This window comes from Penicillium longicatenatum (assembly GCF_028827895.1).
Source record: "Penicillium longicatenatum strain IBT 33135 chromosome Unknown contig_4_segment0_segment0, whole genome shotgun sequence".
Taxonomy (NCBI): domain Eukaryota; kingdom Fungi; phylum Ascomycota; class Eurotiomycetes; order Eurotiales; family Aspergillaceae; genus Penicillium; species Penicillium longicatenatum.
This window is the reverse complement of record NW_026643122.1, coordinates 1,846,132-1,859,956: the sequence shown is the minus strand read 5'-3', so window position 1 is coordinate 1,859,956 and position 13,825 is coordinate 1,846,132. Positions and strand designations below refer to the sequence as shown.

General features: G+C 48.5%; 6 protein-coding genes across 6 annotated transcripts; 3 read left to right on the top strand and 3 right to left on the bottom strand.

Moving 5' to 3' along the window:
- Window positions 1–1,293: 1,293 nt before the first annotated feature.
- N7484_007523 (uncharacterized protein) lies at window positions 1,294–3,252 on the bottom strand (the record flags this gene model as incomplete). The annotated part of the gene is made up of 4 exons (XM_057117910.1): window positions 1,294–1,300; window positions 1,349–2,407; window positions 2,467–2,839; window positions 2,892–3,252. The coding sequence occupies 4 exons, from the start codon at window positions 3,250–3,252 to the stop codon at window positions 1,294–1,296; spliced, it is 1,800 nt and encodes a 599-aa protein (XP_056970945.1).
- Window positions 3,253–4,393: 1,141 nt separating this feature from the next.
- N7484_007522 (copper transporter family protein) lies at window positions 4,394–5,041 on the top strand (the record flags this gene model as incomplete). The annotated part of the gene is made up of 2 exons (XM_057117909.1): window positions 4,394–4,872; window positions 4,927–5,041. The coding sequence occupies 2 exons, from the start codon at window positions 4,394–4,396 to the stop codon at window positions 5,039–5,041; spliced, it is 594 nt and encodes a 197-aa protein (XP_056970944.1).
- Window positions 5,042–6,199: 1,158 nt separating this feature from the next.
- On the top strand, window positions 6,200–8,130 carry N7484_007521 (fungal specific transcription factor domain-containing protein; the record flags this gene model as incomplete). The annotated part of the gene is made up of 2 exons (XM_057117908.1): window positions 6,200–6,369; window positions 6,423–8,130. 2 exons carry the CDS (start codon window positions 6,200–6,202, stop codon window positions 8,128–8,130), a joined length of 1,878 nt encoding a protein of 625 aa, XP_056970943.1.
- Window positions 8,131–8,166: 36 nt separating this feature from the next.
- On the bottom strand, window positions 8,167–9,708 carry N7484_007520 (uncharacterized protein; the record flags this gene model as incomplete). The annotated part of the gene is made up of 3 exons (XM_057117907.1): window positions 8,167–8,958; window positions 9,013–9,578; window positions 9,627–9,708. 3 exons carry the CDS (start codon window positions 9,706–9,708, stop codon window positions 8,167–8,169), a joined length of 1,440 nt encoding a protein of 479 aa, XP_056970942.1.
- Window positions 9,709–10,146: 438 nt separating this feature from the next.
- Window positions 10,147–12,680, bottom strand: N7484_007519 (uncharacterized protein; the record flags this gene model as incomplete). Its single annotated transcript, XM_057117906.1, has 2 exons — window positions 10,147–12,081; window positions 12,129–12,680. The coding sequence occupies 2 exons, from the start codon at window positions 12,678–12,680 to the stop codon at window positions 10,147–10,149; spliced, it is 2,487 nt and encodes an 828-aa protein (XP_056970941.1).
- Window positions 12,681–13,079: 399 nt separating this feature from the next.
- Window positions 13,080–13,814, top strand: N7484_007518 (NAD(P)-dependent oxidoreductase; the record flags this gene model as incomplete). Its single annotated transcript, XM_057117905.1, has 1 exon — window positions 13,080–13,814. The coding sequence occupies one exon, from the start codon at window positions 13,080–13,082 to the stop codon at window positions 13,812–13,814; it is 735 nt and encodes a 244-aa protein (XP_056970940.1).
- Between the last annotated feature and the right edge of the window lie 11 nt (window positions 13,815–13,825).

The following is a 13,825-nucleotide window of genomic DNA, read 5'->3' as shown; positions in this document are numbered from 1 at the left end:
TGGTCTGTTGACCCCGTTAAAGGCTCTTTTAATGTCGACGGCGATGAGTGTCACCACATAGTGTTTGTTCTATCTCAGTCGATCATATTGGATAAAACCAGCAGAGCCTGTTCGGTGGTTCTTCCTGGGTGTTGACGTCCACTTTTGGACTAGTGCCTTCCTCTGACTACTTAAGCTTCACTTTTGTAGTCTCTCCTTCTCCCTTCCTCGTCGCTCTCAATAGATCACTTCGTACTCCTTGACCAGCTTCCATTTTCTCCTTCATTACTGGGCGACCGCCGAACTGCGTGTCCGGGAGTAGCCTTTGATTCTCTACAAGATAAGACAGTCGCCAAGCTATCACCGCTTCAAGGAGCTTGCCTAACTTGTTAAGGAGCGAGATCGGGCGGTAGACCCCGGGGACCGAGTAATTTGACTTCCCTTGTTTCCTTAGCCGCAACGAGCCTTGCGCTCCGCCACAGTTTCGGGTTGGTATCCTAGATTAATGCATGCGATAAATATTCGGGTGGCGAATTTCCCGAGGTATTTCCACAGGTTTTTCAATGCAAGGTCATGTGGCCATCTTCGCCGGGCGATGTTAAAACCCTCGCTACCTTGAGAGATCCATAGACCTCGACTTCCGTGAGCGAGAGCCACAGGAGTTCTTTCGCCGGGGTGATGGGGCTCTCGAGCGGCTCCTTCATTTGGGAAAGAACGCGTCTAAGAAGCCTGGGTTCTTCGTTTGTAGTAAACTCGTCTGCTCCAGATTCGAGGCTAGGACGCAACCCCAAGTTTTATCTATATTTTGATCAAGAAAGAACTATATTGATCTTCAAGGTTTCAGATTATTTTTACTAATATATTGAAAATCAACACTCGCAAATGATATTTTAAACAAAACTGACAAACATATTCGTATGACAATATGCTTAGTCTTTGCTTGTGTCCCTGTAAGTCATGATCACCTGAATCAGAAGACGAAACCACCAGTGTGTATAATAGAGTAAGTCGGCAATTTCAGACTTGCATGGCACCCATGAACCAAGTAACGCCGATGTCCAGGCCTGGGAACACTGCTAGTACATTAAAGACTTGGATTATCAAAGACCAACCTCAGAAAGAAAGGTTGAGGCGAAATGTACTACCAAGTACTCGGGCAAGGTCTGACGAGCAACTTAGTTGCCAAAAACAGGCTGCAGATATTTCAGATGTTGATTTTGATTTCACCTGTTTGTGAGAAATCTTGGGATATCATCAGGTTAAAATTATGTACAATAAATAAATACAAATACCTCAAGATATGGCACATTCTATCTAAAAACTGCAAAACGTTAGTGAGCGCGCATCAATGAATGTGAAGAAAACTTACGAGAAATTCTCTCTATGCAGCCACAGTTCCCGCGCATTACCAGGCTTCTTAGCCAAAATGTGACTTTGAACTTCCGACGAAGCAGTCCCAACATCATGTGTCATGGACGAAGGACCGCAGACAACAACGCCGACAGAAGTTCCCTCTTGGCTGGCCATTTGTCGGATGGTACTCGGTAGATCTGGTCTGCCAGTAAAGAGCTGAACACCAAAGATCTCACTGGTCAAGGGATTACATTCATTGGAATGCACTTCTTGCTTTTTCCCACTCTCACCCACATTAGTCTCCTTCTCATCAGAATCCGGGGTGGACTGGGTCGATTGTGTCGAGAAGGTCTCATGGATGTGAACTGATAATCCAGCGACGGGTTTCTGTTGAGACTGTCTCGCCGCCAAATCCTCCAAAGCTTGCAAGTACCACGCCCTCATACCCGGATCGCGTGTGGCAACAATAACCTTCATCTCCTTATCCTGCTGTGGAGAAGGGAAACGAACGAAATCTTCAATCATGGATAATGTCAATCCAGCACCGGCACCACCGCCAACGATAAGAGACTTGTCGAAATTCTGGAGACGGCCAGCTGGAATTCCACCATATGGACCATCTAGAAGGACTGGTACTTGCACGTCCGGGGTCTTTTTGGCCATGCTCATCAAGCGACCCGTTACTCCTCCATGTTGCTTGATATAGAAGACTAACTGGTTCTTACCGTTCCTTTGCGGGACGGAGCAGATTGTGAACGGGTGGGACGTGAGGGAGTGCATTCCACATGTCAAGAACCGCAGGAAAATGTGCTGACCGGGCCCCCACTCCATCTTGGTATCAATGGTCACTTTCAATGTCTCGTCGGACTCGGGGACAAGACGAGCTTTGTGTCCTACGCCATGCTCAAACCATGTTCGGCATTGCGCATACAACCAGGAGAGCGAATACAGCACTGCAGTGGCGATGAAGTAGTCCCAGGAGGACATTCGGAAGTCGCAGTGGATGAAGAAGAAGATGACGAAGACCATCGCCATGAAGAAGTGAGTGGCTTTGAAAAATTCGTAGTAGCGATTACTAGAGAAGCGAAACTTGTTAGTCGGTACGGAAAATGTAAGACATGTGGTTGAACTTACCGGATCCAGGGAATTGACATGAAAGTCAACCAAGCTTGAGCGATCAGAGCAACCACTCCCGTTACCCAAACACCTCCATCATACCATTGTTCTTTGATATCACCCATCCACATGTGGTACACAATAAAAGGAAAAGTGTGGACCAGTGCTAGCACAAACATGGCCCAGGCAATCCAGTTGTGCCAAACGAAAAGTTTTTCATGGGAGATGCCTGTCAACAAGGTGATCGGGTTGGTTTTGGCACCCAGGATGACGAGGAACGGCATACACGCAAGAGCCATGAAACCGGATCGCGTGGCGATAGGCGGAGATCCACCATAGCTGAGTGTCATGGTGTTAGGCCAGTAATAAGGATGCGGCCCAAGAGTCATCGCTATGAGAAAATGGTAAGTCATGAGCAAGAGGCTGATTGAGACTCTCCTTACCAAGGAAAAATACCAGTCCCGCGGCTCCAAGGAGAAAAACACCAAGAGACTGCGAGTTCCATCTCCCAACTCGCCAGCTCTTGTAAGACAAGAACCGAAGAAACGCCAAAGGCCGCAGCCATATCGAGCTCTTCTGCGCTCTCCGAGGTGTGATACTTTGCGTTATATGGGCAATTGCGAAAAGAATAATCGCAACCATGAAAAAGGCCACAGTTGGTAGGGCATAGCGATGATCAGCTTGATACCAGTTCACCCAATACTGCGTTTTATAAGCACACTGCTCCGGTGTCATGGTGCACTCTCCCGGATCCCGGTCAGAGTGCAACAAGACCGGCTGGTCCAGGAACGGAAGCATGCCCATCTTGACCGGTGAACAAGCGTCGGTAGTGGAAGACGCGTAGCTCGTGACAAGATCGATCTATAATCCAGAGAGTTGCAGAGGAAAAATGACACGATATAGAATTTCCCGATCCAAGAAGGATGCCATCATTATTAATACTAGTCTAAGGTTGGTGGTCTCAGGTCCGTGTGTCAATCAAATCTCCATACGAGTTGGACTCCACCTCTGACAGGTTTTCAAGTCCGATTTATGCTCAATCTGTCGCACGCTAATTCCTGCCTCATCCAGACCCATTGATAGGTAGACTGCCGAAAAATGCCAAGAATGAGCTTGAGCAGATTAAAACTAGTCGAAGATATGATCTAGTAAGCCGAGGAAGGGTATTCTATTAAGTAAATATGCTCAAGGTGTCTTAGTATCAAGTGTAGAAATCTCGGCTAGGGCTTCTGATATAGATAATAGAATGGGGACGCGAATGGATTTATGAGTCGATTTGCGGTGATATCTTCATCTCTTTACGTGGGTTTGGTTTTCCGTTCAGTGCTGGCCCCGCAATGAGCACATTTGAGAGTGTTTTGAGTGGTGCAGTGGGGCTTCCCGCTTCGGATCCGCCCGACTCGTGCGTGCGAGAGCAAATCAATTCCACTGCTTGGACTCCACACCATGCGAGTCCCGAATTCGGATTTTGCGTGGTCTCGGTTTTTTCGTGACATAACGCGGGTGCACCAGGCTCACTGTGCACGTGGAGCTGAAGCACTGAATAGTTACACAGGTGGGAAGACCATCAGGGTCCTCAGCCAGGCGGTTGGGCGTGATTCAGGGGAATATCAAATCTGCGCAGCGGGAGAAAAAGCAAAAGTTCCGCGCATCAAATGTTGGTGGAGGTCCGAACCACCAGACCCACTTGCCAGGATCGCAAGTTTCCACTGCTCAGATGTGCCAAGGAAATGAATTGTTCTCCTTTTAAAGAGTGGCGGGTCAGCATTGGTCGGTAAATACGTTTTTCATCACACCTGTCAGATCTCTTGGTCGATCGGCTTCGACTACGTTTCTATATAACTCGAGGTGTTGCCACGGCAAAATTAGTCGTGCATTTCACTGCACGTCACGACATTTCTATCGCGGCGAAAAAGAAACCAGACGGCGCAGCCGATCAGTAGCCATGATGGATATGTCCGGCATGACCACCACCTCCTCCATGTCGATGGCGACAGCCACGACAACAGCAATGTCCATGGCTACCACCTCCAGCTCCTCGATGGACATGGATTCGAGCATGACCATGTCCATGTCGGAGATGTCAATGACATTCTTCACCTCCTTCAAGACCCCTCTATACTCTGAATCCTGGACTCCAACATCAAAGGGGATCTATGCCGGTACCTGCATCTTTTTGATTGTCCTCGCCGTTATCATGCGCGTTCTCATCGCTGTGCGACCGATCCTGGAAGGTCGTCTTTGGACCGACGGTATCAGCCATGCAGGCGACCCTCTAATCGGGGAGCACGACTATCAGAAAAACATATCCGGTACGCAACAGAGCATTCACGAAATCGGACGGAGATGGTCCAGGTGGCGCGTGAATCCCGCCGCAGGCCGTGCAACTTATGAAGTGATCCTTGCTGGCGTTGCCTACCTCCTGTAAGTTGTACCAACCCGATTCTGACTTCATTTTGAGACTTACATTGAATTTAGGATGTTGGCGGTTATGACTATGAATGTTGGATATTTCCTCTCGATTCTTGGCGGTATGTGGCTTGGCACATTTATCATGGGCAGCGTTGCCGCCGACAGCGCTTGGCTGCATTGATGTCATGATGGCTGTCGTTTAGAGTTTATGATTGCATGGAAACATGGAGACGGATATCAAGATACCTTTTGTACATACTTAAATACCCACTCATTAGTGTTTTATTCATTTAAGATCATCACCCAGTGCACCTGTCACGTTCATCCCATGTCATCGATCTCGCGAGACATCGCCCAGCCATCTTGGGGCGAATGTTCAGCTAAATCACCGGCTCAAACGCGACTTTAGCAGCCTATGCAGCTAAATACGCGTATAGCCTTAATCCACGTTACGCCGAGCTTAAATCAAAATTATTTGCTGTGAGTGGCCGTCGCTCCGTCAAAAACCACCAAGGTTCATGATGATCGAGTCGATCACATAGTCAATACTTTCATCGCAATTTCCCATCATCAATGTACTACCTTTCATCTGTCTGCGGACTAAAATGACTAGGCCGCACAGGCTCTCCTTTGCATCCAATCGGATAAGATCTATTGCGCTGTAATCGGAGTCCGGAATACCATGACCGAAGCAAGGGGGTTTTCGGCTTGTGCGATAAAGCAAGCAACCATTATCCATCGGTCCAGTTCATCCCTAAGTTCCTGCCCGAAGCTTTTTAGACCGAAGTCACGAAGTTCAGCATGCCTAATCGCTGGATATTTCTTTGGGCTGGATATGATTGCATACGGCAAATTGCATACGGCAAGTTGCAGAGTACACGCAGCTAGTCGACCTATCCTCGATATTCGCCTGATGTTGCCAGTTCTGCTGTCGCATCTCTCATCCGCGACATCGTGCTCACACGATGAGACCTCAACGAGGCTAGTTGGCAATGTTCAGCCATCTCAACTCAAAAATGACACATCCAAAGATTGTGCCGCAATTGGAATATTCTTATTGTTTACTTCGGGATTATCAATGTCTTTCACGAGAGGGCAACCGAAAATTCGTCAACAAATCGTGCGTTGCATCACGAAACAAATGGCTTGTTGGGGTAAAAGATGGCGTGCTTCATTAGCGAATGATGATCGAGCTCTTATCAAGCTACGCTATCTCTCCAACGCCAACTCATTCCATCATTTTTTTCATTCGATTTCATCATGGAAGGCTCTGTTCACAGATTTCGGGTCCAACGCGGGAATGCCTCTGCGCAACCAGCTTCCAAGGATCAGCGGAACAATGGACCCGCCGTTGGAACCGCTCATGGCCCCGCTCACACTCGACGCCCATCCACTCTACCCGCGTGCCGAAGGTGTCGCCAGCAGAAGAAGCGATGCACGCGAACTGCCGAGGGGTCGTGTAAACCATGTCTTGCGGCTTGGCTGCCTTGTTCGCTCATGGAGCGAGACGTGAGTCCGCATTCGAGAGAAAGGGAATTGCGTTCTCGAATCGACTGGCTTAGCCAGTTGGTGAACCAGACATTGCCGACGGGTGGGCCGCAAATCGAGTCCATTGAAACGGGTCGGGGATTGTCATTGGGGTCTAGTGAAACTCAATCCCCACAAATCGGTCCGGTCGAGAAAATGGAGACCGATGAGACTGTCCAAGAGGAGAGCCAGGATTCTACCAAACTGGGGGACGGTGATAGGGCCATCTCTGTCTCAGCTGGGAGAAGGTGCCTGCAAGCCTATTTTCGACATGTCCATCGCGCATATCCATTTTCAGACAGCGAATTTGTTCAGCAGGATTTTGAGACCCTGTGCGAACAACAAGCGGAGAATGAATATCTGCCGCGATCGGCTGTGCCAAGCCGGCTGCATATGCTTATGGCTATCGGGTACACAACACTGCAGCGTGCCGGTGAAGCTGAAAATATTGAAGAACGACCTTTTGAGCCGTGTTTGCAAGAAATATTTTGCGAGTGTGTCTCCAAGGTCAATGAGAATTCAGCGGGAACATTGCTGCTGCTTGGCTTGTACCTTCTATTCAAACCCAATGATCTGGATCCCAGGGCCATTGTTGGTGTCCTTACCCGCCATGCATTGGCAACAGGACTGGTCAGCGAGACACCAACCAGTCAGAAACTTTCTCCTCGAGCGTTAGAGCTGCGTCGTCGGTTGAGCTGGTCAGTCTATGTCTTCGACCGAATGATTGGTATATCCTATGGCCTTCCATTCGGAATTCCGAACGACTCGATGCAAGTGCCATTACCAAGTATTATGATCCACGAATACGGGTCTCCAGAAGGTCACCAATATACGATCGCGCTGCAAGTCAGCAGACACGTCATTGCTCTCCGCCAACTCGAGACTCGAATCGTGGACTCGATTTATCATCAGGACTCTCCAGTGCACACACAGGAGCTTCGACGGCAGATTGAAGACTGGTATACCCAAGGGTGCCTTCTATCTAGCTCGGCACTATGGGAGCAAGACCAAGTGCCGTTCCATACGACTATTACTTGGTTGAATGTTCGCTATCAAAATCTTCTTCTCCTATTATATACTCCTGCCCGGGCGGACTCTGGAGGCGAGGATAACCTGGCCCAGCTGCAGGCAGCTGCCCAACAGTATATCCAATTAAGTCTTATTCTTCATGAACATCGACACTTACCGATGAACTGGGTTACTCTGTGTCGTCTGCTCTCCCTGGCGGCCATATTCCTTCACTGCATAACGCAGTGGTCGTCAACATTCCAAGAAATCCCGGAGATAAATCTGCTCGCCTCTTTATTGGAGCTCTTCGAACCCTCTTGGATCCCCGCACACGAAGCCGCTCGGATTATGCGACGACTGTCGGAGACGATTGCAAATAATAAAACTCCAATTATACCACTCAGCAAGTCATCTGCATCGTCAGTGATCACGTCTCCAGGGCTAGAGGTGGAGCTTGGGCTACAGGCAATACAAGATGAGCTCGCTCCCTTATTAAGCGATACATTAGGCGAAGCAAGCTTCTATATCTGGCCTCTTAGGTCAAAGGTATTTGACCGACGACCTTCGCACCAGTTCGTTGCCACGGATGGTATGAGTGGTATAATCGATGGTGGTCCCCGTATTGGTATCCCGCAGAATAGTGCTTTTACACCTGCAGATAATCCACTCATGGATAGTCCATTGGAAACACAATGGATGAGTCTGCTTGGTGGTCTCGGATCAGATATGCTTTGAAAAAAGTCCCTTTCCTTTCTAGAGGTCTAAGATTATCTACAGATGAGCCTTTTTCAACTCGGCATCCTCGAAAGGCTCCTCGAATTTGAACCCAAGTTCCTCAAGGGTCGTAATTCCTTTTCGTCGACTGCCCAGTGCCTGTGACGCTTTTTTAATCAACGGGACCCTCTCCCGTGTCCATCTTTCCTTATCACCCCAGAATGGTGGCTGCTTCCCGCTTCCATGTTTTTCAAGTCCATCGCGATGCACTGCTGCTGAGCTCTTATCATGCAAGGAATTAATATATTCTGCATCGAGAGGGAAGCCAAGAACATTAAACATGCGCCCTTCACCTCGCTTGGCCTTCCACTCCTCGATCCATCGCTGCATCTCGGCATATGAAGGCAAGTTGAGTCGTCCAGAGAAGACCCGCGCAACCCACGCCCCTTGTGCCTGGCTAATTACGAATGGAACAATCCGCTGTTGAAATCCAATGAGAGCCAATGTAGGCTCGGAGATGTAGAATACGTGCTGGTATAGATTGTGTGGTCGCTGGCCATCGGTGATAATGCTTGGCTGAAGAGTTGACAAAAAGGGTAATGAGAAGTGGTATCCTGTGCAGAAGACGATGTGATCAACGTCCTGCTCTTCATGATCATTCGCGAACAGCACTCGGCGATTCTTGGGATCAAGGAGCATAATTTCAGGAAGACTCCTGGCGACTGCTGCCTTTTCAGGTGACAGGGTCGTTTTTGTTCGTTCGGAGATGAGTAGCGGGTGCTGCGATACTTCACCGATTTGCGAGGCGATGTCAATGCCGGAAGCGGAGTGGCCTACCACGATAACTTTCTGTTACTGTCGCTTTAGTTTCTGGAGCTAGACTTCGGATGCTTATCTACATACCTTATTGATAAAAGAATCTGCACGGCGGTAAAGAGATGAGTGGATGATAGACCCTGGGTGCATCTGGTCCCACTCCGCCAGGCCCGGTATGACAGGCACGTAGGGGTCATTGTGATGACCATTCGCAACAATCACAGCATCAAACTTCGCATTTGAGACTTGGTTGGTTTGAAGATCCCGCCATGCGACCGTCCACTCTGTGCGCGGCTGTCGCGCCGACACAGAGATATCGAGAACAAGTGATTGGAACTTTATGATATCCCGCAACTCTTCTGCATATTTATGCAGATAGTCCTTGACAACAGTATGTGAAGGAAACAAAGCAGTTCCATCCGGAAAAGGGAAATCGCAGAATTGCATCATGGAACTCGGGATGTTGGTTTCTAAAGAGTCGTAAACTGGCGAAATGAACGTCCCGTCGATTGGCTGTTGGGGCACCGAGCTGGGAGTTGGGTGGGCAATTGTCGTGATATTTTCGCCTGTCCCTTTATTACCAGTGTAGTTCCAGACACCACCTGGATGGTCCCGCTGTTCAAATATGGTGATGGTCTGAAACTTTCGTTCCGCTAGAAGATATCTGGTCAAAGGTCAGTTTCTAGATCCTAAAAAGTTACAATACGGTCTCATCTGAACTTGCTTTGCAGCGCCAACCCCACAGGCGCCAGCGCCAATAATAGCTATCCGCTCAATGTCCATTTTAATGCTCTGTTGCGGGATCAAACGAGCGAAAAAATACATATATATATATATTTATATATACTCAAAGGGTCCCGCGTGGGAAACACAGCTCGTAGTGGGGGACGTGGTCAGATAATCTGACTAAATGCCTCCCCTCTGTGAAATGCGTTTACTCTGGCGCCATTGGGCCAAATTATCGCGTTAATGCGCTATTCTTAATCTAGTAAAAATGTCGGAGCATCTCCGACGAACCGCAAAAATGTCTACGAAAGACCAGTATCTCGGAGCCTCTATCTGCTGCGTAAAATTAACTTCAAATAGAGAATCAGAGTGATAGGATTTTTTCCCAGACGACATGAGTCTTGCTGGTATGATTTTGCTGAGGCCTAAAAAGCCTGGAGAAGATGAATCATTATGATGTTCGCATTGAGATTGATGTCGACATTGATTCAGTGGCTATCGAGATGTCTCATATCCATTTGAACCAAAGTTTAGTTCCATGCCTTGAGCACTTTCAACCCAGTTGTACCAGTCCACGTCACTACCATCAAGGTCCATATTCATATTGATTGAATCCATGGTCGAGTTTGAAAGACCATCATCTGCCCAAAGCCAAGGAATGATGCTTGGATTGAGTTCTAGGCCGGTTTGTGCATCACCATAGTTCGTAGAGTTCGATCTCAACCATGACACGTTTTCATTTGGCTGATAACCTTCTTCCTCATGGTGCATCGGCTCGACGGCGATTTCTGAGCTGAACTCGACAGTATTTGGCATGTGAACGGACGAAACAAGCGAATTTATGGCTTCACCGGTGCTATTAACAACCGATTTCGGATTGGCTAGCAGCTGCCGCCATCTGTTCACGAAGACGTCTCTTGAATCGCGTTTATCGGGGAAAGAACCAGGGCTTGAAGGCTGTTGGATTTCCCTATCTTGCCTCTCAAGCTCCCTCGCAGCAGTAGGATCACCCCTCAGTCTATTTAATTCAGACTCACGATGTTGCTGGGCTTTTATTCTTAATTTTCGCAAAGGAACCCAGATACGAAGGTTCTTGCTCATGTGTGATTGAGCTGGTATCAGCCAGATGCTGTGAAGAGCTACCCACGCTCTCTCCACAATGGGTGACCACGCACACCGTGAAATCTCAAGCAGAATGTATACAATAGCGTACCAGTGCGTGTATGTTTGGAAAACCCATCGCCATTGTCGACAAGCTGGCTCAGCATTCAAGGCGTGGTTGTACTCGGCAATTTCAATTGCCGAAACAAGCAGCTTGTTCCTTAACTCTTCGGTGAGTTTTTCATTTGGCGATCCGAAGAGTACAGGCACAAAGACCAGTAGGGTCATTTTCCCAACCACAAGACGAGTGATAGCGACGGCAGTCCAGTACATGATGTTTGACTCTGGGTCTTTTTGAAATTGGAGGAAGCCAACCTGGAGGCGATGATATATCTCATCTAAGAAACGACTTTGTTCCTCTAGGCTTGTTGACTTAGAGCTCTGAACTACCATTTGTTTTGAGACATCGACGATTCCAAAGTTGACCCGTGTCAAAGACATATCGGTCAGGCCTTCGTGCTCAGGTGGAAACTCTTTGGATTCAGGGCTGATGTCGGCACTGTTTATATTGAGAGGCATTTTTGTATCGAAGCTGCCCAGGGCGATGGTGTAGTCTGTCCCTTGATCTTCTGATGCTCTCACGTCGATCATGCATAGACCCCACCAGACTCTTCGGCGCATCTCAATCTCAAATGGAGTTAGATATCCAAATTCGGAGCCATCACGCTGAAGACCAAGAGCAAGTGCCATGCGAATCACAATGCCTGTCATCATCCATACATATCTGGGGCTATCGTGTCTTCGAGCGAGAAGAAGGAAATTAGCAAGAGATTGTACCAGAGTTAGGTCTGGTGCGTTGAGAAAGTCGGCCTTGGCCAAGGCATGTTCAAGTCCAAGCCGATATTTCAGGTTTAGGTGTTGTTTTGAAACCCCAAAATTTATCATGATGTCTTCTTCCTCCATGGAAGTTACGGCGCCATAGTATATGGAGAACATCAAAGCTTCATTAGACGGCGTGAGCTTCGACATGTCGCCTCGTAGCTCACTGATCATCTTGCTGGTACTGGGCATGTGAACGATCTGAGCAATTGAGTTCACATTTTCAGAGAACACATTGAGCAGAAATGGTATTTGCGATGGCAATGGGTGAAATTCTCTAATATCGGGAGCGGAAGGATTCAAATTGTGTCGAAATATGAATGCTTGCCGGTCAGATGGCGTTCGTCCCAGCTCCTGGGTAGATGGAGTCATTGAAGAAGACATCTCGTCATCTGAGGAATCATATCCTCCGGCCGCAAGATTGCCAGTTTCTGTCTTCAGCTCACCAATCTAAAATTATAAGCAAAGGATTCATCAGCATGATGTTGCCGGCGTACCTCATCATTGACCCACGACCAGAAGCCACTCCCGACATAGCGACTTCGGCTAGCGTCATTAAGAGCCAATCTGCCGAATTTATTTGACACGTTATCTGACTCTACAAAGGCAGTATGCCCCTGCGCACCAAATTCATTGTCGTGGGTGGAGCTACTAGGGGAATTCGACGACGCAGCCGAAGACTTAGCCGCGGCATGAGCCTGTTCCAATTGACCAGTCAACTCCTTTACAAGGCCTTCGAGGTGATGAAGTCTCTCCATGACTTCCCCAGTAACAGGGCGCTCAAGACGCCGGACCCATCTCGGTGGACGATCTCCAGACGGATAAATGCAGGCGATATTCCCGCGACGACAATTTGAACAAGGCGACAATTTATCGCATCGGACTTTCCGGCTCCGACAGACCACGCAGCTACGTGGGTTTGGTGCGCGCGTGGACGCGGCTTTATTCTGGTCCTTGCTTCCAGGAAAGCTCGCGCGTTTCTCGGCCTCTTGGGCCGCATCGGCGCCACTCCCTGCAGCCTCTCCATCTGTCTCTCGCGGAGGTGACATTTTGGCCTTGGCACATTCACGCTTTGTTCATCAATATATTATCACCATCGAATGATCAGATCCACCGGCATTTTTCGCCGTCATAGCTGTCCTGATTATTCTCTTGGAGATGTGCCGCATTTCGTGCCATAAGCAGCCTCGCATCCAATCGGGTATAGTGTGGGTCCAGATCCTTCGAAGATGGACAAATGGAGCTTCTCATTGGACGCGAGAAAAGAGCGAGGTCGTCTCACCCAGCGGTCACTATACAGTCTTCGGACGCAGTTCGGCATGTCATAGCGGGAGAGTTTTAGGAAATGGAATATAAAGCCATGGACGTAGCGCGATATTCATGGTCTCACATCGCAATAACATCAACCACTCTATTCGATACTCCCTAATCTTACCACAACCAACACTATGAGTTCCAACACCAAGACGATTGCTTTCCTCGGTGGCACCGTTGGCGTTGGCCTTTCCGCGCTTAAGCACACACTTGCCGCTGGCCACCAATGTATCGCCCTTTGCCGTACCCCAGCTAAGCTCGCGGCACTAATCCGACTCGAATCAACACCCAACCTTAAGATCGTCGAAGGCAATGCACACGATCTAAGCGCAGTCACAAAATGCATCCAGGCCGACAATAATGGAGAAAAATTCGTTGACATGATCGTGTCCACAATTGGCAGCCGACCTAAGGGTGGCATAGCTCCTGAAGACCCGCAATGCTGCAGGAAAGGCGCCGCTGTCATGGTCGAAGCCATCAACAATCTTCGAAACAACGGAGCTACTGGCAACCCGCATATAGTCATATTTAGCACCACGGGTCTATCCAAATTTGGACGTGATTACCCTTGGGTGCTTTGGCCAATCTATGGATGGCTTCTCAAAGCTGCGCACGAAGACAAGGAGTTGATGGAGAAATATTTTATGGAAAGTGGGCAGCCGTTTACAGTGGTGCGTGCTAGCTTGCTGACTGATGGTGCTACTGATAAGACCGTCAAGGTTGGTACTGAGGATCCGAAGACTGGACGCGAGTCGTTGAATATCGGATACTTCATTTCTCGAGAAGACGCTGGGAAATGGACTGCAGAGAATCTGGTCTTTAAAGAGGAAAAGCAGTATCTCAATAAGATTGTGATGATTACGACTTAAGCCGCTGGGGG